This window comes from Sarcophilus harrisii, chromosome 5 (assembly GCF_902635505.1).
Source record: "Sarcophilus harrisii chromosome 5, mSarHar1.11, whole genome shotgun sequence".
NCBI classification, from domain to species: Eukaryota; Metazoa; Chordata; class Mammalia; order Dasyuromorphia; family Dasyuridae; genus Sarcophilus; species Sarcophilus harrisii.
Window position 1 is genome coordinate 133640689 of NC_045430.1, and position 24684 is coordinate 133665372.

General features: G+C 33.6%; 1 protein-coding gene across 4 annotated transcripts in view; it reads right to left on the reverse strand.

Annotated features, from left to right (window-relative positions):
* Positions 1–24684, reverse strand: part of DCLRE1C (DNA cross-link repair 1C) — a 64034-nt gene that overhangs the window by 13149 nt on the left and 26201 nt on the right. For 3 of the 4 annotated variants that reach the window (XM_031938614.1, XM_003771450.4, XM_023504718.2), the window contains 5 exons: positions 23060–23196; positions 20078–20132; positions 13716–13804; positions 13176–13273; positions 9569–10686 (listed from right to left, as the gene is read on the reverse strand). In XM_031938614.1, the coding sequence (XP_031794474.1) occupies positions 9767–10686; positions 13176–13273; positions 13716–13804; positions 20078–20132; positions 23060–23196 (1299 nt within the window). In that variant the 3' untranslated portion in view covers positions 9569–9766. Of the gene's footprint in view, positions 1–9568; positions 10687–13175; positions 13274–13715; positions 13805–20077; positions 20133–23059; positions 23197–24684 lie in introns of those variants that run through there. The other variant, XM_031938615.1, reaches the window with a different exon arrangement.

The window sequence follows — 24684 nt, forward strand, 5'->3', positions numbered from 1 at the left end:
TGGATCTAAAACTAAAGAAGCCATTTTTCAAAGTAGAACTACCTCTCTGTATAACACCTCTTTATTTCTGTAAAGCTTTTAAAAATAATTGGATTGTAAATTGAGTAGTTAGCATAGATATGTATTTAAATCTGAGGTGATAGTCATTTGATTTCTAGTATGTGGGCACAATTAAATAGACTAAACAGATTTACTAGATGAAGCTACTCAAATGTATGTCATCTCAATGATGTAAATACTCCTTCCAATGGTACAGGTTATCAATAGCTTTCCATCCTACGTAACTCTTAACCCATATCCTTTCATCAGAGATTCATCAAATATATTAGAGGCCTGCTTCTTAGTAATGATTCTTAACTTTAGAATAGTACAAGTGTAGCACACAGGCTCTCTTAAATGTTAGCTCTCACTTTTGCCAAGTATCTGATTCACTTCTCTTTCTACTCATAGATTTGGATAGTATTTTTTATGCCTCTTATTGAGCATAAATCATTGCTAGTAACATGCTTGTGTATGCTCACTCACAATGATCTCTCCATCTCTTTTACTGATTTTTAATTGACCACAATTTTATTTCCCTGAGGATTTGTCCCATGAATTGAAGCCTTTACAGAATCACTAGAAGAATACTGATGATGAAATGATGTTTTTGTTTCAAAGTCTTTTAAGTTCTATGAAATTTCTAATGGTAACCAAACCTGCTTTCTTATTTCTACTCAAGTTTGAACCAGTTCAGTGGATTGTCTATTCATCTTCATATTATCATCTAGATAATAGGCAGTTTTTATCCATTTTGTTTTTTCTTTTATAGATAATTAAACTAATCTTCTGAGCATTGTGAATTTCATTTAAGGAGGTTCTATAATGTTCAGTATTAGATGCAGGTCATCTACAAAGAAGAGCCTTTGGAAGATCTTGGCATCCATATGGAATCATTCTTTCATTTGGTTGCTACAGTGTACTCTCCTTGACAGTGACAAAAAACCTTTGGCATGCATGTATCTCCTGTTTATACCTTGCTTGATATTAATAAGATCATCCAACAAAGTTATATCTGTTGTTGTAATTATATTATCAGTTTGTGCATGGATGACACCCTGCTGAATCAAATGCTATTTTATAGTCAACAGAATTTTTGCATTTTTTGACCTTTCAGTCAATTGTATGTATGACTTCAATTGGCTGTAGTGCATAGCGTGCAAATCAGGTTACTTTTTTATACTTTGATCAAAGATAACTTTCAACTTCCTGAAAGGGCAAGGACCAGTTTTCTTTCCCTAGCCATTAGTAAAGTGCCTAGCATATATGTGTCTAATAAATATTAATAGATATGTAAATCATTGTAAAAGATTTTGTAGAAATTAAAGTAGGGGAATAATTGATATTCTTTACTGCTTCAAAATGGTCCTTTGGTCCTTTCCCTCTCTTCCCTCTTAATCATTCCAGCATTTAGTTTAGGTATGAGAAGTGATATCTACTTAGCTTCAAAATTGTGTCAACATATCATCATAGATCTCTTCTGTACTTGGTTTGGTCCAGATGCTGTTCCCATCTTTGTTGTTCCTTATGCATATTGAGAACTAAGATGTTTGAAATTAAATATGATAACTCCCTGATAATTAATGAACATAGTTTTGTTTTAGAAATTGATAGATGCTTTCCATTTTTATCGATGTTCCTTCCACTTTAACTGATGTTAAAATTATCTTGTTTAAAGGAGAGACATACCAGACTTTCTAGGCCCAGCTTCTTCACTTTCCTTTGTCATTTTATTAATCAGTGTTGTTCATAATCTTCTACTATCCTCCTTACCGTTTTACAAATGAATTTATATTATAAACTGGTATTGCCATTGGCTACAGATTTAATTCCTGTCAAGAAAAACAAGAAATTAAAGTAATTTCTTGGCTATTTTTGTTCCCTCATTGTGACAACTGCTTTATGTTGGTGAAGTTTCTGTAGAACAAGATAATAGTCAATGCCAAAGTCTATTCCTTTATCCATTAATCATTTTTAGTATCAGTAACATGTCTGAATAAGTCAGATGGTCACTGTTTATAAATGTATACATTTTCTTAAATTTCTTTTCTAATGTGATATCACTTGTGATTTTTTTGGTTTTTAAGTGGATGGTATGAATATATAAATAGATGATTTAGAGATGACTTCCATATTGGAAACCAAGTACCTCCTCTCTGTTAAAACATAGTTAACTTCTTTTCCTCTGGATTATGTAGTGTTTGTTCTCTGCAAGCAGTATTGTCAAATTCAAATAGAAATGGATCACTATTAGCCACATGCTGACTTAAAAAAACACAAATTAACAAATTATATTGTACTTTTTTACTTGTTAAACCTTGCCCAGTCACATTTTAATATGGTTCCACCTTTGAGTTTGACATCTCTGCCCTGCCAGTGCTTTCTAGTTCCCTTCTTGGGGAAAAAAAAAAAAAAAAAAAAGAAGCATTCTTGATGTATGGGCATGAGGCTTTGGTGTAGTCTGTTAATTCTAACCTCCTTCATTTCTTGATCCTGACCTATGTTTCAACACATCATCCTGGATATTCTGAATTGACACTTTTTTATATTCATGCTATAAACATAACCAGAAGATATAAGGAGGTTGCCACTAAATGAATTACGATTTGTAGATTTTACTTGAAAAGTCAATGAAGTGCGTACTATGTGCCAGTCAGATTGCTAAGAACTAGGATAAAAGTATAAAGATATAATCTCTATTCACAAAAATCCAAAGGCGTTGTGCCCAAGGGCAAAGAGGAACATTTTAGGGGAAGTGACCATACCTTACAGTGTTGATGATAAGCAAAAACATTATCATTAAGGAAACTGAATTTATAGAGAAGCAGCTATTGTGGACAACGGAGCAGAAAGATTTTTAAAACTCAAAAAAGATCCTTTAATTAAATCATTTTGTACTTTAAATCTAGACTTAAAAGTGAGATTAGCATAAGAGATAAAATATGTTGGGATGGGGGAGAAAACACATACAATTTAAAATTATAGTATAAATGATAGGAAAATACTTTATAAATATTTTATTTGAGCCTCATAACAATACTGTGTGGTAGGAATTATTACCTTTGTTTTACAGCTGTAGAAACTGAGCAGCCATAAGTGACTTTGCCCAATTATATAACTTATAAGTAAATGAGTCAGATTTGAACTCTGGTTTTTCTGACTCTAGGAAGTGCTTTCTTCATTATGCCAATTAGCTGAAGCCCTATTTTTACTAAATTACTCAGTATTTTTCTAAAAAGTGTTTTTTTGTTTGTTTTTTTAAAAACCACTTTTTATGTGATACAGTAATGGGAAGTGATCCAAATTATGTATATGTTTAAATCCACATAAACAGGCAATACAGTAGTTGCTCTATTCAAGGTACTTGAAAGGGCACACAGGAAAAATCCCTAATTTGTACATAAAAAACTATGTTTCGTTTCTACAAGATAGTAAGCACTCTTGCAAGGCTTCCCATTACTATCCGTTTGATTGTAGAGGTAGTTTATAATAGTAACACATGAACCAAAAGAGACAAACCTCAGAGGAAACAAGCAGATTTTGGGGAAGGAGGGAGGTGAGCTCTTCTCTCACAGTTTGTAATGGGAATGGTTAAGCTATTACATTTCTAGACTCAGAAGTTTCAAATATATTCAACGCAAAATAATCAAAATGTTCATTACAAAACAGGTAAGACTGTCCTAGGCAAAATTTAAGTTCCCTCTTTCCCCTTTCAGCCTCCTCCTGTACTCCCTTTCCACTTTCAATACCTACAATCCTTTATCTGTTTTAATTCTCTTAAAATCTGTAGAGGAAAACAGTGACCCATAGTCCAAATTTACCTCCTTTTCCCTGCTATTCCTATCCAGCAAGTTATCTCAGCTAAGCCGATTAAGTGAATTCACAATGATTGCCTCATAAACTGAAGTACTAAAGCTGTTATTTGAAATTCATTATTAGCTTCTTAATTACCAAGATTGAATTCTCATTTTCTTTCTTCTTTGTGTATAATTAGACATTGCTGACCAGCCTTTTTTTTTTTTTTTTTTTTGACACTTTGGTTAGAGATAGTTAGGTGATGTAATGGATGTGTCAGGAGACATAAATTCAGATCCTGCCTCAGGCACCAGTTTCCTAGTATGTAAAATGGAGATATCACCTACCTCCCAGGTGGTTATTATGAGAATAAAATGAGATATCTGCAAAATGTTGTACAAACTTTTAAAGTATTATATAAATGATAGCTATTATTTTGTGGCAATACTCTTAATTGGTTCTTTTGACAGCTTTTCAAGCTCTTTCTCTAGGAGGATTTCTCCCTAAAAGGGGTTGTTGCCCAGTGTTCTGTCCTTGGGCTTCCTCTGTATAATCTCTCCCTTCACTTATTACCTTTATGCAGATAAGTACCAAATCCACATAATTGGCCTTTTTTTCTGTGACTAAATCTTGACATCAAATATTGGAGACTTATTATGTTTTATTAGTACTTCAAACTCAATTGTGCAAAATAATTTCTCTGCATTTCCCATTTCTATATTTTTTTTTAATGGCATTACCATTCTGTCAGGTAACATCCCATATCAAAATTATGCTCCCTTCAATCATATTGCCATCATCAAGAACCTAGTTCTGGTTTTTATCACTGTTTCCCTAAAATTTTGTAATACTCTCCTAATTCCTCCCCCTATCCTTAATCTCTTCTCAGATCCATTTTTTCCCCCACACCTGTCAAATGGTTCCCTAATAACTGTCTAGGATAGAATCCAAGCTCTTCTATTGAGCCCTTCATGATATGGCTATAATCTAACATGATAGCCTTTTTATTTCACATTCTCTTTACATATTTAACACTCTTGCTAGATTAAATCTACTAGATCTGTCTATTTCTCATCTTCCCTTCGTGCAAACTTGCTCTCATTTGTGCCTCAAATACGCCCAGGTGAATAGTTTCAATAATTTCACATTAACCTACTTTTTCCTATTCACTTCTGGACCCATTTTATCTTTTGTGCCCAGATACATGACTGATGAATGTATTCAGTAAGATGGTTTGTCCATGCAACTAAGTCAAATCTAGCCAACATATCTTCTTCAAACTTAATTTTTCTAAAATACATTCTGCATGGCTACATGGTTCACTAAACAGGTACTATAGTATTCCTTGATAGCAGAAATCTTTAATGTTTTTTGTATCACAGACCTCTATGGTACTCTTGGTAAAAACATATTCCTAAAAGAATGCTTTTAAATGGATAAAAGAAGAATTAAAAAGGAAATCAACTGTGTTGAAATAAAGATATATTTTCCCTCATTCAATTTTACAGACCCTTCAGAATAACTTTTATAGATAACCTTATTCCCTCAATCCATTTGGCCTTAAGGCAGAACATCATGATAGTGGAAAACAGCTTACTAGGCTGGTCATATTTTTATGCCTTGGCATGAATGTTACCTCTGTAGTTGTATCAGGTAGTATTTTTTTTTTCCCCTGAGATTTCTGAAGTTGTGACTTGCCCAGGGTCACACAGGACGTATTGTATATGAGGTCACATTTGAACTAGTACGTGCGTGCACAGGTAAAACTCAGAAAACCTTTTAGGGTCACATTTTATTCTACCAAGGCAAATTCTAGCAGATCTATTTTATTTTGGTTTCTCCCGCTTTCTGGCTTACCTAAAAATGCTCTAAAATAATTTAGCTTAGCTACTGTCTCATACTAAAGTTTTCTACAAATTTTTTCCTCAAGTGTTTTTTAATATTTTGTGAGGCAACAATCCTAATGTTCTACTATGAACCACTGTAATGTTTGACAAAGAATTCTAATCCTATTTTGCCTTCTGACCTTGTCTTATTTGCTTGGCAGTGAGAGCAAGCTCTGGGTAAAGTGATTTGAGGGTTCTACTGACCTAACTGTAGGTTAAATGTCTCCAAAATGATTTTTCTTTTATCCATTTCCATTTTATTCTTTTATCCGGTTCTGACCTTGGAGCCAACAAACAAGTCTGGGTTGGAGTCCCATATATATTGGCTATGCCATGCAATCCTGAGAAAGTCACTTCCAGTACTCTAGATATCTCTTTAATAGTAAAAGTTGCAGATATGTCAGTCTGCATTGGTAGAAACTGGTAGTTTACTCTTTAAGAATTTCCTCATATCAATGAATTAAGTTCCAGTCCCTATCACTATTCTGTTTTTGTTTTCTGTTATGTTAGGCTAATTATGTGGATTTGTTTAGGATTGAAATTGTAACTATTGTGTTTATACCATCTTTAGTATTTATTTTGACTAGGTCATTAACTTGTTCTTGGTTAAACTTTACATTTGTTAAATCCCCAATTTTATATTTCATGTGTTATGCTAGGAAAACATTGCTAAAATAAGATTGTCTTTCCTGGAGTTAAAAGAAGGGCAGCAAATACATAACTACAACAACACATATTCACATATTGGATTCCCAAAAAAGTATGAGACTAGAGAAGGGAGAAATCAGGAGCAGCTTCCTTACTGTTAAAAAAAAAAAATTCCTCATAAGTTTCTTTTACAGATCCTGAGATTCACACCACCCTGCTCAATCTGTCTTAAATGGAGAAAAGCAAAAAAAAAAAAAAAAAAAAAAAAAAAACTAGGAAAAAAGTTTTAACCTAAGTTAAATATCACCTGAAACCTTAATAGCCATTTTATCTTGGATCCCAATACTTAGGGAAAGAGAGAGACTTACTGTTTAGATTCCCCCTTAGTTATGCATGGATTCAAGAGTCCTAAGAAAGGTTTCAAAGCTGTTCTTTACAGATAACGTTTCATTTTGTTAGAAATGCTTGATTTTACACAATATTATAGACATTTAGGTAAAGTGCTGACGTATCCAGTTATCCACACTATACAATAATTATACTTATAATCAAATGTCAAATTAATTTGATTTTAAGTTTTGATTGTAACAATAAATTCTGTTCATGTAGGCTCAGCCTTCATAGTGAGTTTGGTGCTCACATAGCATGATCATCTACTCAACTTAAAAATATTAGCAGGAATACTTTTTGCAACTCCCAAAAGGTAAGAAAGCAGTGGTAGTTTATGTAAAATTCATATTTCTAATCTATTTTAAACTTAAGAAAAATCTCAAACTTTCATTCCCATTTCATTTTGCTGGATGGCCAACTACAAAAAAATTTTATCCTTCAGAGTTGATATCTTGGTAAATAAAAATTAACTAAAGTCCATTTTTAAAAATGTGAAAGCATAATGGTGAGTTAGGTTCTGAGAAATTGGATGTTTCAAATAAATGTATATATAAAGCTAAGATCACATTATACACAGCATTCCAGTGAAGGGAGAGGGCAAGAAGATATACCAGATCCATCATCCCAGGCCTACTTTTGTGTAGGGTATAAGACCACGTACAAGAAAAACATCTATCATTCCTGGCCTGTTCCAGGTTAAGGATCCAAAGCAAAGTGTCAAGAAAACCTGTGCCTAAGGGTGCTATTCCAGGGATAGGAGTCTCCAAGTTAGGAGATATATTGGGAAAGGAACAAGATCCCATAATAAGCAGGTCTGTAATGTGACATCTAACTTAGGAGCAGAGCAGGGTCTCCAGCATCTAGCCCAGTCTGAAACTCACAGGAATAACTTGGGCAGGAATTTCAGACCAAAGGGAACCAGCAGAGCTTTTCATTTAGGTCATAATGGCTAAGTCCATCAACAGTTTGCTGAAACTCCATATATAATAAATCCATAATCCTGTTCAAACCCAAAGCTAGGCCAGGAACTTGCATTACTTGGATGATAAGATCAATGATGGGACTTTGCCCGGGATCAAACCACTTAAAGGGCACTGAAAACTTAGGTATTGGGCCAAAGCTGTCACCGAGATCCTCGGAATAGCAAAACAATACTCAAGAAATCAGCAACGGGACCAGTTCAGACACTTCTACAAGTACATAGAATCTGGCCTTAAAATCTAAAGCCAGGAAGCAATTGGAAAAAATGAAGAACCCAAAAAATTAAAACCATAAAAAAAGCTATTACAATGACAGGGACACCCAAGACAAACTGACTCCAAGACACTGACAAGCAAAGCCTTAAAAATAGCTTGGATACATGTGAAGACAATTTACTAGAGATGAGGATTTTTTAAATACTTTTAATAACGCTGGAAGGAAAGTAAATGGAAAATGAGAGCTACTGAAGTGAATAGAGAAGTAATGGTTTGACATAAATATAATTTCTTATCCAATCCACAAACTCTGAAATATGATTTGATAAATATTTTAAAAGTCAAGAATGGAGGAAAATGTAAGGTTATCTCATAGTAAAATTAAGTGACTGAAAAATTTGAATAGTGATGATTTAAGAATGGATTATCTGAAAGTCATGACCAAAAAAAAAAAAAAAAAGACATTTCGAACTTTAAAAGGGTAACACGTAAATAAAATACACTGGTCACTTTGTAAAATTCTAAATGAAAACTCCCAAGAGCAGTACAGCCATATTTTCTAAATCAAAGAGAAAACACTAGCCAGAAAGACAGTGTAAAGAAAAGATGAGCTTGAAATACAATAATCCAGAAGGCAAAAGAAGTATGCAGTCAGTTCCTTACCCTGCAGAACTAAATGTTACTGGGGGGGGGAAGAGGAAGGGAAGTGGACTTTTAATGAAATAAAGGACTTAAGTGCATTCCTTTTGAGGATCAGAGATACAAAGGAATTTAAAGAGTTCAAATATAGATCAAAAGAAACAAGGCGCAAAGGATCGTGAGAAACTAAAGGATAAATAGCATATTCAAATACAGGGAGATAATATATGTCCCCTCCGAAACCTTAATCACCACTATAGATCATGGGGAAGTCATTGGACAGAAAGCCTAAAAATGGCTCTTATTATGTCTTGTTGAACTTAAAAGAATGAAAAAAGAGGGAAAGAAAATATGCTGAGGGATAGATGGGAGTAACTTTTCTCATTTGATATACAAATATAAATGAAGAGGCCTAGGGAAAGCAGCTGAAAATTCATCTGAACTGAATAAAAAGGGAAGAATATATGCACAGAATGTGGGACAAATACATTTCAAGAGAATTGAAAGTAGAGAGAGACCAATAGGATGCAGGGTACATTAAGAGAAGGATTCTCAAAACAAATTCTAAGAAGTATTTGTAGTTCTTTTGTTTGCAGTGGCAAAGTATAAGAAAATGGAGTAGGGGAAGGGAGTATGAAGGTACCTATCAATCAACTTAAGAATATCTGAATAAGTTGAGATACGTTTATGAGAGAAAACAGAAACAAGGATGGTTTCAGAGATTTGGGAAGATTTCTATGAACTGATGCAGTGAAATGAACAGAATACATCAACATTGTAAAATAATTTTGAAAGATTTAGAAACTGATCAATGTAATGACTTAACCATGAATTCATAAATCATAATGAAATACACTACCACTCACCTCCTGACAGAGAGGTGAAGAATTCAAAAGTGCAGAATAAAACTTATTTGGTTGTTTTCCCTTAACAGGATGAGAATAGAGGAAAAGGGGAAAAGAAAATGCATTTTTGCTGATTAAAAAATAAAATTTATTAAAAATGTATATAATCTCAGCCACTTAATATTTCATAACATTTTCTTCTAGGTCTTCAATTTTTAATCTGCTAAGACAATTACTCTGGAATACTCTTAAGGTTTTTTTTTTCTTCTATTTCATAAAATCTCTGAAGGAGTCTTCGTATTTTGACTGAAAAATAATTCCAAAATATTTAAGAACTGGATGTACTATGCTTTCTTTCAATTATTATATTTTCACCTGTTGCCAACTTTGAGTATAAAAGTTGTAAATGCTCCTGTTTAGGAACTTCAGCATCTGGTGTTGAAGGTATTTCAAAGTCTGAGGAGCTCTGAGAATCTACACTTGTGCTAAGATTTAACAAGTTTTTTCCCTCTTCAGTTGCATACTTCTCACAACTTACTGTAGTTGCTCCTCCAGAAATAGAAGCTGTATGTACATCTTGAGCTCTGTCTTTCAAATCAGAGGAAGTGTCTTTTGGACCAGAGATATTTTGTTCCAGTTGACAAGTGGTAACAAGCTCTCTGACTCGGGAGCCACTTTTGTTAAAATAAGTGAAGTCACCACAATTTCTTTCTTGAGAAGATAACAAAATAGTATCTGATTGGCTGTCCCAACCTTGGCTTTCTTGTTCGGATATGTGTGTGGACTGAGAAGAATTCTGTGAGGAGATATGAGTTGAATCTCCATCAGAATCGCTGAAAAGTCTTGGTGACTGGGAAGTACCTGCCTCTGTGGAAGAAATCACATTTTCTGAACCATCATCTGGAATATCAGCATTATTTTTAAAGAAGATTTTCCACTCTGGAATGTCCACATCCGATTCCTGTTGCTGTAGTGGAAGAGAATTCAAATTCCCACGAAAAGAAGTTACAGTTTCAGACTGATCCTCATCCTCACTGTTGGATTCCTCACAGTCTACAAAATTTGTCAAAAGAGAACTCTCCACACTGTCTCTTTTGCAGCTTGCTACGTTCGGCTTCAGTTGTCCTGGACATTCTTGAGGTTCAGGTTTGGGAGAAAGTAATGGAGGCTGGAAAGTCTGTTTATTTGGGATCTTGTGTCTCAAAGGCATTGACTGCAAATCATCAAAGAGATCTTCATCTTCATCCTCTGTCCACCCCAACACCGTCCAGGGTAAAAAAAAAAAAAATGAAGGGAAAGCTTCACAAAAATTAGGAAACAATTTATTGTGTAATGCAGTCAGCTGAACTCATAATTAAGGCATCTTAAAGATCCTCTCTTCTTTTATAAAAAGTAAAAAAGCCACTTTATACATATTACTTGCGTAGTTCTTTTAGAAAATTTTGGAGAACAAGACCAGATCTATCTTTGTGAATTATGTGATTTCTATTGCATTACAATTTTTTTAAAACTCAGTTTACTATGACTGTCACTTTTACAATGACATGTTTTGAATTAAGATAAAAGAATTTTGTGCATATGCTCTTATCTCAGCTAAAGCCTACTTTTTTGTATCTCCATTACTCTTGTACTTTGTATAGTGAATGCTTAATAAATACTGGTTAGTTGATTGGCTGATTAAACAGACAACATTGTCTATAATTTAAATTATAAATATTAATAAGCCTACCTGAAAGTGTTAAAATTGGTGATATGTGATGCAGCCAAATTATATTTTAAAACCAGACATATATCTAATTAAAGATATTAAAAGTATTTTGAAAATCAAACAGATACTCCCAGCCTCTGTCAGAATTCCCTGACCCAGTGAGTGCAAGGGATAATGTTGTAAAAAATTATCCTGGCATGGGTTCTGTCAATAACAAGTTATTGTAATAATTTAAAAAAAAGAAGAAAGAAAAGAAATAAATATGTAGAGAATAAATAAAAAAATAAATACAAGGTAAAATAAATAAAATGACAACAACAACAACAACAACAACAAAAAGAAAAAGAAAAGAAATAGAGAGCAAGTAAGGAGTTGTAAATCACTCTTATCTCTTTCCTCTTTGCTGTGGTCTGACCTAGTATTCTAACTAGGAATAGATTATCTCTGCTGCCCTGTCTAATGATGCTGACTCATTTGCCTATAAAAATGTCATCTTTACTCTTTAAATTTTTAAAATGTTTTAAAATGAAATTTAATTTAAAAAATAAGTAAGTGATTCTTTCACTCCAAAAATAAATAAATAATTCCCTGACCCAGACTTCTGCCAAAGTTAAGAGTAGGAACTTTGAGGTACTAAATAGGCTAACCTACAAACAATGACTGAATAAGACAGAGGATAAATAGAAAATGTTTCCCAACATTCAGCAAGTATAGGAATTAAACTAGCTCAGTAAAATCAAACTCAAATAGACACAGGACCACTAAATTATATATAAGGATACCTGTGGCTGCATAATGAATTAGAAAACTACATATTAATGAATTTTGTTAGATATTTCCCAATTACATATTAATTTGTGATCAAGTGTGGACAGCCACAATACAGCCTAAGGGGTTTGATAGTTCTGAAGTACATGACCTTTAATGGTTCCTTTCCAGCACCAAATGCTTTATTCAATTTAATAAATCATCAATGTTAACTTTACATATGTAGATTTCTTCTAACTATCATGTACAAATTATTGTTAGAAAATATTTTTGTATAACGAATATGGGGTAAAACCCTCCTGATAACGTCAGGCATATAGAAGTCTTGACTTCTGTTTTTGTCAGCAAGATTCAGGCTTTAGCTACTTCTTTAAGATGTTCAACTAATGTTCACGAACTATCCCATTTGTCAAGATATTGGTTTTTTCTTTGATATCTGATTTTTACATTTACATTTTTCTTACACCAATCTAGCATGATATTTTTGCACTGTAATTTGTTAAAAACTGGCAGCTTATTAATATGTATTGCTGGTTTAGTTTACACTAGTTTTAAGAGAAATGTGGGATAAATTATCTGGTATTCTTCCAAACTAGTGGAAGAACTAATCATAGAAAACAATGTGAGATCATACCTCAAAGTGATAAGTGAAATTTAATTACAACTGAGCTCCAGGAATTTTGGCTCAAAAGTATCTTCTTATATGAACAAAGTTTTGTTTAAAACATTTATGCATCAAAGCAATAGGATTTTTTTTAATGAGGATCATATCCAACTCAATTTAGAACCTAAAATTCCTCATTTTGCTTCAAAGTTAACCCACTTCTCCATTTGATTGTACAATGGCACTAAAGATAAAAAGGAAGAACTAAGGTATTATTTGTATTATTTTAGTTCAACCAAACCAGAAATGATTTTTTTAAATTATTACATAAGTTCCCAATGATTGCACAAATTAGGGTTCACATAGCTAATGGATGATATCAGTATTTAACTCCACACTGCCTTAGTCATTTTGCAGTGCTTATTTCCAAGAAATATAAAGCACTAAAAAATACAAACATTTATCCTCATAACATGTTTATAAGCTTAAAGAAAAAAAAAGATCCAATTTGGTCCTTATATTATAGAAGAAACATGTAGACAAAATTATTTTTTAAAGAAAAGTAAGTAAACAAAATACTAGATCCAATTTCCTCTCCAAATTATATACCAAAAAATACAGTCTTCCTTAGGCACTGAGAACCCATATTCCCTTTACCTGATTCAAGGTATGTTGTTCTGGTTCTCTTCAACATTCCAAGTGGTTTATACTTTGATTCGGTATTCTTAGAAAAGGATCGGCATAATGGTTTTAAGCTGAAAAGAATCATAATATACATTTAATTTCTAAGGAAAGTCCTGGAATGCATATCTACTAAAATCTTATTTATCTGAAAAAATGAGGGGATTTCAAATTTTTCAACAGAATTGGTATGTCTGGTGGTGATGAAAGATCAGAAGTAGGACCATCTTTGTCTCTGGCTGAAGAGGGCTAGAAGAGTGACTCATGGGAGAGGAGTAATCTCTTAAGCAAAAGATTGTTTAGGAAAAACAAAATAAACTTTTCCTAATACTTCAGTGAGCAAAAGGGGAAAAGGAGAAAGTCAGTCTGAGTAAGCTTAACAAGAATATAGGATTCAGAGATTTTAAATTAAATGAAATTTATGGCCAAATTCCATAGAAAAGCTTAAACCTCCTAACCAAGCATCCCAGTGACACCAGAATTTAGTATTTGGCTCATTTAAAACTCTTTACTTACATTTCTACCACTTTATCCATTGTTGCACCCAAGGGAATGACATTTGGATACACATTCACAGGACGTATGTAACTCAAGAAATCCTTAATCTAATGGGAAAGGAAAAAAAAAATAATGTATCATTAGTGGAAAATAAAAGAAAAAAGTGCAATTCATGGACACACAAAGGGAATAATATGGTTGTTTTTATGAGTACTTAGTATTTTCTATAAAGCTCAGGTTGCTCTCCATAACCATTCTGTATGTAAGTTTACAAATGTAAAATGTGAGGTATAAAAGCAATACTTGCACCCTAACTCTTCCAAATTTATGATTTTATCAGAGGCAATTCAATTCTGCAAGTATTAAGCATCACTGAAGAGCCCGTAAGAGGTTAAACAGCCTGGTGGTGAGAGTAGACTGTGGCCTCTGGCTCCAGCCACAGTCCTACTCTCACCACCTCTATGATCTTGGACAGGCTGTTTAACTTTGATGAACCTTACAATTGAATCTTCAATTGTAAAATGGGAGGACTGGATTGAGTTAGATGACTTTTGGGATCCCCCTGCAGCTCTAGATCTTTGATTTGACATCTCCATGGCCTTGCAGGAAAAAAAAAAGGGAAATACATATTTTAATTAAAGGAGGAAAGTAAATGAGATAATTCTTTACTTAGAAATGTTTAAATTACAATTTCTAAGAGGATTCTGAGAGCATGGCAGAGGTAGTCAGAAAACTTAAGATATAATATTGTATCAGAGCAAATGTAAAGCAGCAAATAAAAGTCAGGTTCTCCTAAGAACGGGCAAAACCCAGGAAAGACCAGCTCTCCAGGAGCACAAGGTCCAACCTAAGAGAAGGGCAAGCAGCTCCAGGCCAACTCTGAAGAATCAACAAACCACAAAACATGAGACCACTTCAACTTAAGCACTCTTCTCCTGCAGCTACTGTGGGGACCTGATAGCTAAGCAGGAGAATGAAGCACTTCCCATGGGCAACCAAGCTGACCAGATGCACCGGGAGCTGCGCTGCCATCTCGTGGGCAGAAGCAGCCACCGCACAGCTGGTGAATGCAGTGGCCCAGGGGTGGGACCCTCTTGGCTGGGGGTCTTGCAGAACAGCTCTGTCAGAAATGATGAGCAGGATGATTTCAGAGAGGCCTGGAGAGAGTTACATGAACTAATGCTAAGTAAAGTGAACAGAACCAAGAGAACATTGTAGATTTGTTGCTGTACACAGCAACAAGATTATACAAAGATCAACTGTGTTGAAGTGACTCTTCTCAACAATATAGTGATTCAAGGCATTTCCAAAAGTTTCAGGAAGGAAAATGCCATCTGCATCCAGAGAGAGAGAATCACGGACACTGAAAGTGGATCGAAGCATATTATTTTTCACCTTTTGTGTTTGTTCTTTCTTTCTCATGTTTTTTTTCCCTTTTGATCTGATTTTTCTTGCACAAATATTAAACTTTATAAAAATTGCACATATTTAAGCTTTAAAAAAAAGAACTCTAATATCATATTACAAGAAATCATTAAGGAAGACTGCCTTGAATATCTAGAAAAAGAAAACAAAACAGAAATAGGAAAAAAAATCCACTAATTGCCAAATGAAAGAAATCCCAGAAGAAAAATTTACAGGAACATCACAGCCAAGTTTCAAAGTTTCTAGATTAAGAAGAAAATATTTGGAAGGAACAAGAAAAAAAAAAAAAAAACAATTTAAACATCATGGAACAAGGATTAGACCTAGCAGCGACTATGCTAAAAAACTGTTAAGTCTTAGAATACTATATTTCATAGAGCAAAAGAGCTCAAGTGACAACCAAAAGTAACTTGCCCAGCAAAGTGAAGTGTAATCCTGAATAGGAAGAAAAAAAAAAAGAGCATCGAATGAAGTTAAAGACTTTCAGGATTTTTTTTTTTGTGACAAAACCAGCAGAACTTCGGGGAAAATTTGACATGTAACCTCCAGGAGAAATATAAACATGAAGGACCACCTAGGGTTAAATTGTTTACTTTTTATATATAAAAATATTATCAGTTATTTTATGACAGTCATTTTTCTTTGGGTATTTTGAACAAAAAGCTTCGAAGTGAGCTGACTATAATGGAGTGATTAAAAAAACTGAAGGGAGAAATAAAAAGGAGCAATTACCTCATATAAATGAGCATAAAAAGGAAAAAATGATACAAAAGAAATTAGTAGAGGGTAGTGTTGAAATCTTATTCTCATCAGATATAGGTTAAATAAGGAACATACATACATATATATATATATATATACACACACACACACACACACACACACACACACACACACACACATATATATATATATATAAATATAAAAGTCTTCCAAATTCAGAAAATAAGAGGTAAATGTATAGGGGGAAAGAGAATAAGGAAGGGGCTTTTAGGGAAGTGGATAGAGCAAGATGGCAAGCAAAAGGCAAGCAGAGGAATAAGAAGGCACATACGAACAGTATGAGAAGATTAGTGAGGAAAAATAGGAAAGAGGGAAATACAAAACAAGTAATTATAGCTTAGAATGTAAATGGGATGATTTTATCCATAAAATAAAAAAACATTAAAAATTAGATCTTAAAAATAAACTGCTTTCAGGAAATGTTATACAAATGAGAGATACACATAAAACATAAAATAAAGGTCAGGAGTAGAATTTATCATAAAAAAAGCAGGGATAGCAATCATGATTTCAGACAAAGTTAAAGTTAAAATAGATTTAATCAGGGGCAGCTAGGTGGTACTAAGGAGCTGTCCTGTGGATAGAGTACCAGCCCTGAAGTCAATAGGACCCGTACAAATTTGACCTCAGACACTTAACATTTCCTAGCTGTGTGATCCAAGGCAAGTCACTTAACCCCAATTGCCTCAGGGGAAAAAAAAGGATTTAATCAAAAGAAAAAAAATAGGGAAACTACATAACTGCCATATTAGTCAACATTGTTTTAGACCATTTAGAATAACTAGACAGTATAAATACCTAAGAGTATACCTGCCAAAAAGGACACAGGAACTATGAGACTATAAATATAAAACACTTTTTATACAAAGAAGTTAGATCTAAACAACTGAAGTAGAATTTATTGTTCATGGGTAGGTAAAGGCAATATAATTTTTAAAATGAGGGGCAGCTAGGTGTTGCAGTGAATAGAGCACCAGCCCTGAAGTCAAGAGGACTTGAGTTCAAATCTGGCCTAAGACACTTAACACGTCCTAGATGTGTGACCCTGGGCAAGTCATTTAACCCCAACTGCCTCAGCAAAAATAAATAATTTTTAGAATGACAATTTTACCTGACAAATCTATTTTTATAATGCCATCCTTATTAAATTATGAAAAAAATTCTGTTAGAAAAAAATAATAAAGTTCAGTTAGAAGAACAAAAGGTCAAGTACTTTAAAGAAACCAGGGGAAAAAGATGTAAAGAAGCAAATTCAGTAGTATTAGACCATAAGCCATACTGTAAAGTGAAAGCATTGAAGTATAAAATGGGCAATTTTGATTATTTTAAATTAAATTTTTCTTGTATAAATAAAACCTAAAAAAGCAAGAATAGAAGGAATACAGAAAATTGGTTAAAAAAACTTTCATAGACAACCTCTCAGAAGATTGGATTGGAAGATTGCTGTAGTGTAGGAAATAATGAGCCAGTTAATCTAGAAAAAGATGAAAAGACTTGGACTTATGAAAGAAATTATCCACTGTTAGATAAGCTGATAGCAAGTGGAAATAGGCACAGTATGGTCCTACATACATGTATGTATATGAGTATATATATTTATACATATTGGGGGAGGAGGTGGAGGAAAGGAGGGGAAAAACTGGAACAAAAGGTTTTGCAATTGTCAATGCTGAAAAATTACCCATGCATATATCTTGTAAATAAAAAGCTATAATAAAAAAAAATTTAATTTCCATTAAACTTTTAAAAACTTTATGAAATAGAAAACAATGCTTTATTTGACTACCATTTTTTCTTTTATGATTCACAACCAAACAGTAGGTTTTTTCTTTTATGAATCACATACAAACTAGTAGGTGCAAGTTCAAAATGTAGTTCAAGGAAAGTAAAAAAGGACAGTTATAATTCAGTAATTCATTTCTTCTCACAAAATAAGGAATTACAAAGAAAAGGTAACACAAACAGAAAAGTATTTCTCCTCCAAAATCTACTCCCACGAAGCAGAAGTTTCATAGTTTTAAAATGCACTAAGATTTTCTGAGACACTATGTGTATTCACATACACAGACAATTTATAAAAATACAACCTCTAATAAAAGTCAAACTCATAAAAAATGTATTTTAATTTATATATATACATATACACATACATACATATTATTATATATACACACATATTTATTCTATTCTATAAGGCATCAGTTCCTTGGGTTGGAACAGTTAACTGGTGACTACTATAATACTCAGTTTCTAGAGATTTTTTGGGGGGGAGAGAGGGAAGACAGGAGATGGGTGAAGGTACTGGAAGAAGCTACCCAGAACTAAGGTAAAATTTTATTAATGTACATAAAATATAATTATTTATATGAAAAAAATAAAGGGACAGGAGCTGTTTTGCTATTCTACAGGTCACAGGAAACTAATTCTAGCTGTTAAGGATGAAGCAAAAATACATGTTCTTATGCTCTTATTAATGTGACTTTGCTATATGTAAAACTGCTCCCTTCTCTTTCTAGTGCTGCATGTATAGAGAAAAAAACAAAAACAAAAATAAAACAGGGTTTCTAGATTCAGAAAATTTCAAAAAGTAAAGCCTTTCCTGAGATTAACTTAATTACAGAGACCACCTATGGCTAAAAAGAATATGAAAAGAAATGTGATAGATGATCCAGAGAGATGGGAAGCCTGAGCAAACTAGCTGAAAATCAAATAGCTTTTGAATTCTACCCAAATTTTCAAATTATTAAAAAAGGTATGAATTACACCATAGGAAGTTATCACTTTGAAAACTACCTTGAAATATTGTCTTTGTAACTAATGACTAATGTTTCGTTATTAAACATATCTTTGGTAATAAAATAAATTGTCAAAATATAACTGTCCATTTGGCCTTCCTGGGAAATATGACAAAACAGACCCCTCCCACCAAAGGCCCCAACTCCTTTCTGTGAGGTATACCCTTCTCTCATGCTCCACAGTAAAGTACTGTTTTACTATCTAGTCTCCTTTTTTTTAATACATTTATTTTTGTCCCTGTGGGACTTCATTCCATGCTTTCTCACTCTCTACTGTTTAGCCTTTTTTCTTTATGACAAACTTTATAACTGTACTATTTTGTATTTCTAGCCTAAGGTCTTTTCCTTAAGTCTTTCTCTACATTTTAGCTCCATTATTTGCAAAGTCATCTTACTAAGAGGGCTGTCAAATGTGATATTGTTTATGGGAAGTCATTGTCCTAAATAGATAACTTGGCACCTCATAATTGTATTTTTATTTTAATCCAATTACTAAAGGTAACTAAAGCTACAGGTTAAGGATATCAACTTATTGGGGATCCCTGAATCAAAATCTTAAGGACTCTTTAATCTAAGCCTCTCCATTTACAAAGAAGATGAATTACTTGCACAAGGTCAGCAATAAGAATGTTGGAGAGGGCATTTCAGGTCGGGTAGATTACCAACACTGAGATTCTCAGTTTGTGACTTGAACAAGATTTGAATGAGGATTTGAACTGGGAGCCATCAACTAAAACCTGAGGCTCAACACACTGATGACTGATGCCTTACAGTGAGGCTGTGACACACTACAATCAGCTGGGAACTATAGCCCAAGTAGGACCTGTAACTGGGAGGAAAAGAATAGCCTTTAACATCCTTAAATGAAAATCTTAAATTATGCTGTCACAGCAAATGTCACCCAAGTCTATATCATTTTACTTCCACACATGAGCAAGCTGAACTTTCTTCCTCATAAAAGAGGAAGCATTAACTTGTCTTAGTTTTAAAAAATGAAAATTAGTGGCAATCACATTAGAAATAAGTTTTTCAAGAAAAATATTTCCTTAAAATTATATTGTTGTATTGTATAAAGTTGTATTGGGATTATTTTGGTTATTATTGAGTATTCTTTGAATAATGTAATGGTTCTATAAGAGAGATAAATTCTACATCAGAAAGCCTCCTAAATAAAATTAGGAAATCATATTTGGTAATACATATTTTAGAGAATTTTAAATAGATTTTGTTGATAAAGAAATTCCTTTGGGATTATCTTCTATGAAATAAATCAATATAAGTATTTACAACAATATAAGAGTTGCAACAAATTTGAATAGCAGAAGCAAATATATGTCTAAAAGTCAATGACACTAAAGCCACCCACTGTCAACTTACCTCACTGTAGGAAGAATGAAATGAAAAACAAGCTCTATACGAACTCTCTCCAGTTCTAAGAAAAAGTAGCAACAACAACAAAAAAAACCTCGTTAATCCACATTTATAATAATTTTGAGCTCTCCCTGGGTAGCTGACTTCACTATTTAATCAACCTATATAGGCAGGGGGACTTTTTTATGTCTAACTAAACTTCAGAAATTTTAGTATATAAAATCTTTTTTTTCCTCCTGCATAAATGCAAGAAACGAGAAGTAGCAAAGTATAGTGGATAGGGATATGGATTTGGAGTCGGGAAATCTTGCTCCAGACACTTAGTAGCTATGCTACCTGGCAAAACACCTCACCTCTCTGGGCTTTAGTTTCTCACCTATAAAGTAAAGAGGCTGGATCAGTTGTTCCCTAAGGTCCTTTCCAACTCTACATCTATGACTCTATGGTCCCTCTTCCATTCATGATCCACACAGATGTTCAATGATCTTCCTAAAGTAAAAGTTGAACCACTTCCTTCTCCTGCTTAAGAAGCTTCAGTTACTCCCCAGTATATCTAGTATAAAAAAACAAACTTCTCTGAACTTACAAGTCAATTGCAATCCAGCTCCAACTATCTTTCCATATTGATTAAATGGTATTCACCCTCCTTTATTCTACCATCCGCCTCTGCATTCCTAAGAGTTAGCTTGAGTGCCAATTTCTTTTCGAGTCTTTTTTTTATTCTTCCAGGTGTTAACTGCCTACTCCAAAATCACTGCATTTATTTTGTATATAACTCATAGTTGCTCATCTGTAAACATGTTATATCCCCCTAGTATAATGTTATCATCTTGAGAGCAAAAATTATCCCGTTTTTGTATTAATATCCCTAACTCTTAGCATGATGCTGGCACTTTTGGGGTTTTAATAGCTCCTTAATAAATGATTGTTGATTGAATGATCAACCAATGCAAAATATAAGAATTTTCTTATTTTGCATCATGCTTCTGCTCTTCTTTTATCTACTGGGAAATCTCACACACTCTTGTCTCCCCAAAATTCCTACCCTACACTTCCAAATGTCTGCTATATGTTTCCATATGATTATTTTGACATTATTCAAACTCATATCAAATTAAGTTTGTCACTTCCCCCAAGATCCTACCATTCTCCTCCTTTAAAATTTTAATTTTTTATTTTTCCTTGATCCTCACATCCAATCATGAGGCCCTATCCCCTTGATTCTAGCCCCTTTAAAATGTATTCTACCCACAAAGACCAGACTAATTTTCCTAAAATGCCAGTTATGTCATGATATTCTACTTACTGGAAAACTTTCAGTATCCTTCCAAATGGGTACAAGTTAAAAAGTTCCAACTAATGAAGACAGCATCTAAAGCCCTCCACAAACTCTCCAATCTAACTTTTCAAGTCTTATTTCTACACTATTCCCCATATGAATCCTTTGTTCTAGCCTACCCAATGTACTCCCTGTCCCCCAAACAAGCCTTGTCTTTTCCCACTTCTGTAACTTTTGCTCCTACCATCTCATGTGCTCTCCTCCTCTGCTCTCTTCTCCTGTCCAAATTCTAATCGTTTTTCAAGATCCAGATCAAATTTTAACTCTCTTTTCTGGGAATGATTTCTATTTCCTTTAAACTCCTACAACAGTGATTTTGAATTAAATGTTTTCCAGTGTATTAGCTTCCTGAAACTTGATAAATATACTCAATTCCACTATCCAGATCACTAACAAAAATATTAAATAACATCTGACTTGAAACTGGCTCCTATGGGATACCAATTAACATATACTAATCAGGCTAATAGTTACTACTAAACCTCTTTGCTGATTTCTACCATCCCCTACAGATAATGGCTTAGACTGGAATTTTTCCAAAGAGTACTCCATTAAAATTTGGGATTCTATAAGGCCCTACAGAGATTTAGAGACAAAATCCAGTCATGTTGGAGGCATTAAATTCATGCTGTTCCAAGTCCTATCCCAATAACACAACTCTGACAAGTCACTTAAGTCTTTCTGGGCCTTCATAGGTAAAATGAAGAAGTTGAAACAAGATGATTCCTAAAGTTCTCTCCTTTGCCTGAATTCTCAGAACCCACTGTTTATCTCAGCAGCCTCTCATTTGGTCTCCTCACATCCAACAACTTTTTCCTCCAAACCATACTGCTAATTACCACCAAGCTCATCTGTTTTATCATGGCACTTCTTTGTGATTCCAAACTTCTTAAGGCCCTCCAGAACCTGGATACATACCGCTCAGCTAGTTTTACTTTTCAACACTCATCAATCTGAACTCTACTCAATGATCAGGCATTCCTACTTAATACTTCCCACAAACACTACTTTTATTTCTATTTCTGTTCCCTTCCTGTTCCCTATCATCTGCTACTTCTAAATTCAGGTAACCTCAACTCTTTTTTTTAATGCAGCCTTCATTTTTCTAGCCCTTCAATAATTTTTCTATGAAATCCCATAACACTTTTAAGAGATTGCAGATGATGAGTCTCAAAATAAATTACTACCACCACCACTATGACAATTACATTTATCATATGCATTATACAAAACTACTATCTCAATATTTGCTTCTCTTTAAGAACACTTGATATGTTTAGGGCTAAATAAAAAGGGCAAACAGCTGAAAATTTACCTTAGGAGTCAACAAGTGATGTATAACTACTGATTATATAATTATGTTATTCTTTAATTTTTTCTTGTTAAGCAGGCAAGTTTTTTTTAACCTTCCTTCAATAAATAGTTATTGGTTGGTTATCATTAAAACAAGCTTAGTAATAAAGCTTAATGTAAAAAGTACAGCTTAGAAATTATAAAATTTCTTCTATTGCTCTCATATTCCACTGAATTTAAAGAAAGTCAAATCAGATATTGTGAATCACAAAAGACTTTTCTAATCAGAACATTCTTTATCATACATTGATATATTGTCTCACCTCTACTCTCTAATATACACATACATGCTTTACCTCATAATTACATTTGTTTTTCTGGTTCTTTCTCCAAACCACATTGTGGATGGCTTAATGCTGATTATATGCAATGGAGTCCCATTTTTAGAAGTAATTCCACATGGCAATCTGTTCCCACGAAAAAATTCTTCTACCTAAATAAGACAAAGAAAAGCCAAAGACCTAAACACCGAGATCTTAAAATTCCATCAACATAGAATAAAAATCTGATCAAAAACGGCACCATTTAATTTGCTGCATTACTATGAAAACTTGACCAATTATTAAAATCATTTCTGAAATAAGGTTTTATTTCATCTTAAATTTTGATGTGTTAACATTTCACCTATGATTGTAAGGCATAACCTGTACTGGGCTATTATAGAGTATAGTCACTCAAGAAGCATTTAGAGTTAGACCAGAGCATTGCTGAGTTCACTGGACAAGTCCCATAAAGAAAGAACCAACAGAATATAAATAAAGAAAACAAAAACTCCAAAGCTTCAAGAAAGGGCTACCTACAGATTTCAAAGGATTGAGTGTCACACACAGAATGGTGTGAATAAGAGGAGTATTTGAATTAAACAAGAGTAAAACTATAAGGCTAAATGAAAAAGTCTGGAATGTAGAGGCCAAAGGCTAAATTTAGGAAAGATGATTTAGGAGAATATAAGGAAAACAGCTTGAAATGAAAGAAAAGAAAAGTTCTCTTCCACATGAAAGAGAACTGAAAAGTACCCGAGGAAGAAAAAGGGGACTCGAAGGAAAGGCAATTAGTTGATATGACAAAGAAAATAAGTTTGTAAAATAAATTAGAACTGGGTACAAGTACTTGTCATCTCTCCCCAAGAAAATACACACAACAAAATATGAATGTATGTATATACACATTTATGCCAGGTAGATATGTATATGTATGTATACACACACACACATTATATGTGTACATACACATATAATGTATGCATACATAAATATACATACACACATGTGTGCATGTGTGTGTTGTCAAGTTTCTCTTCAATCCTGAGAAATCACTGGGTAAAGATCAGAAGAAGAAAAGAGAAACAATCTAATTTTGAACAATACAATTGAACTAAGACCTGGAATAGAGATAAATGGAACCTTGGGGAGAGATGAACACTCATTCCATCTCAAAACAAGTATTGAAGAAAAAAGCTAGAATCAATCTGACATGTGTCCTAAGCTGGGGAGAGCAGAACTCAGAGAGTACAGAAGACACATCTAAAATTAAATTCTACAAGTTGCTAGGTGATGCATTAGATGGAACACTGGGCCTTAAGAAGTCAATCAGGTCTTAGACACTGTAGGGTTCTACTAAATAGTAAACTCTCCAAAAGTTTTTGGAAAATTTGGTTTAAATTTAAGTTGTCATAAATTTAGCTTAACTTCTTTATGCCTCGGTTTCCTCTTCTGTAAAATATGGATAATATTAGGCATGCCACAACTTCCATCTGCTTCAGTTGAACAAATAAACTGAGGATAATAATGGCACCTACCTCTCAGGGTAGTGACAATCAAATGTAAAGGCTTAGAACAGTGCCTGGCACATAGCAGGTACTCAATATATAAATCTTTCCCTCCTTCCTTTTTTTCTTCCTTCCTTTATTCCTTCCTTCCTA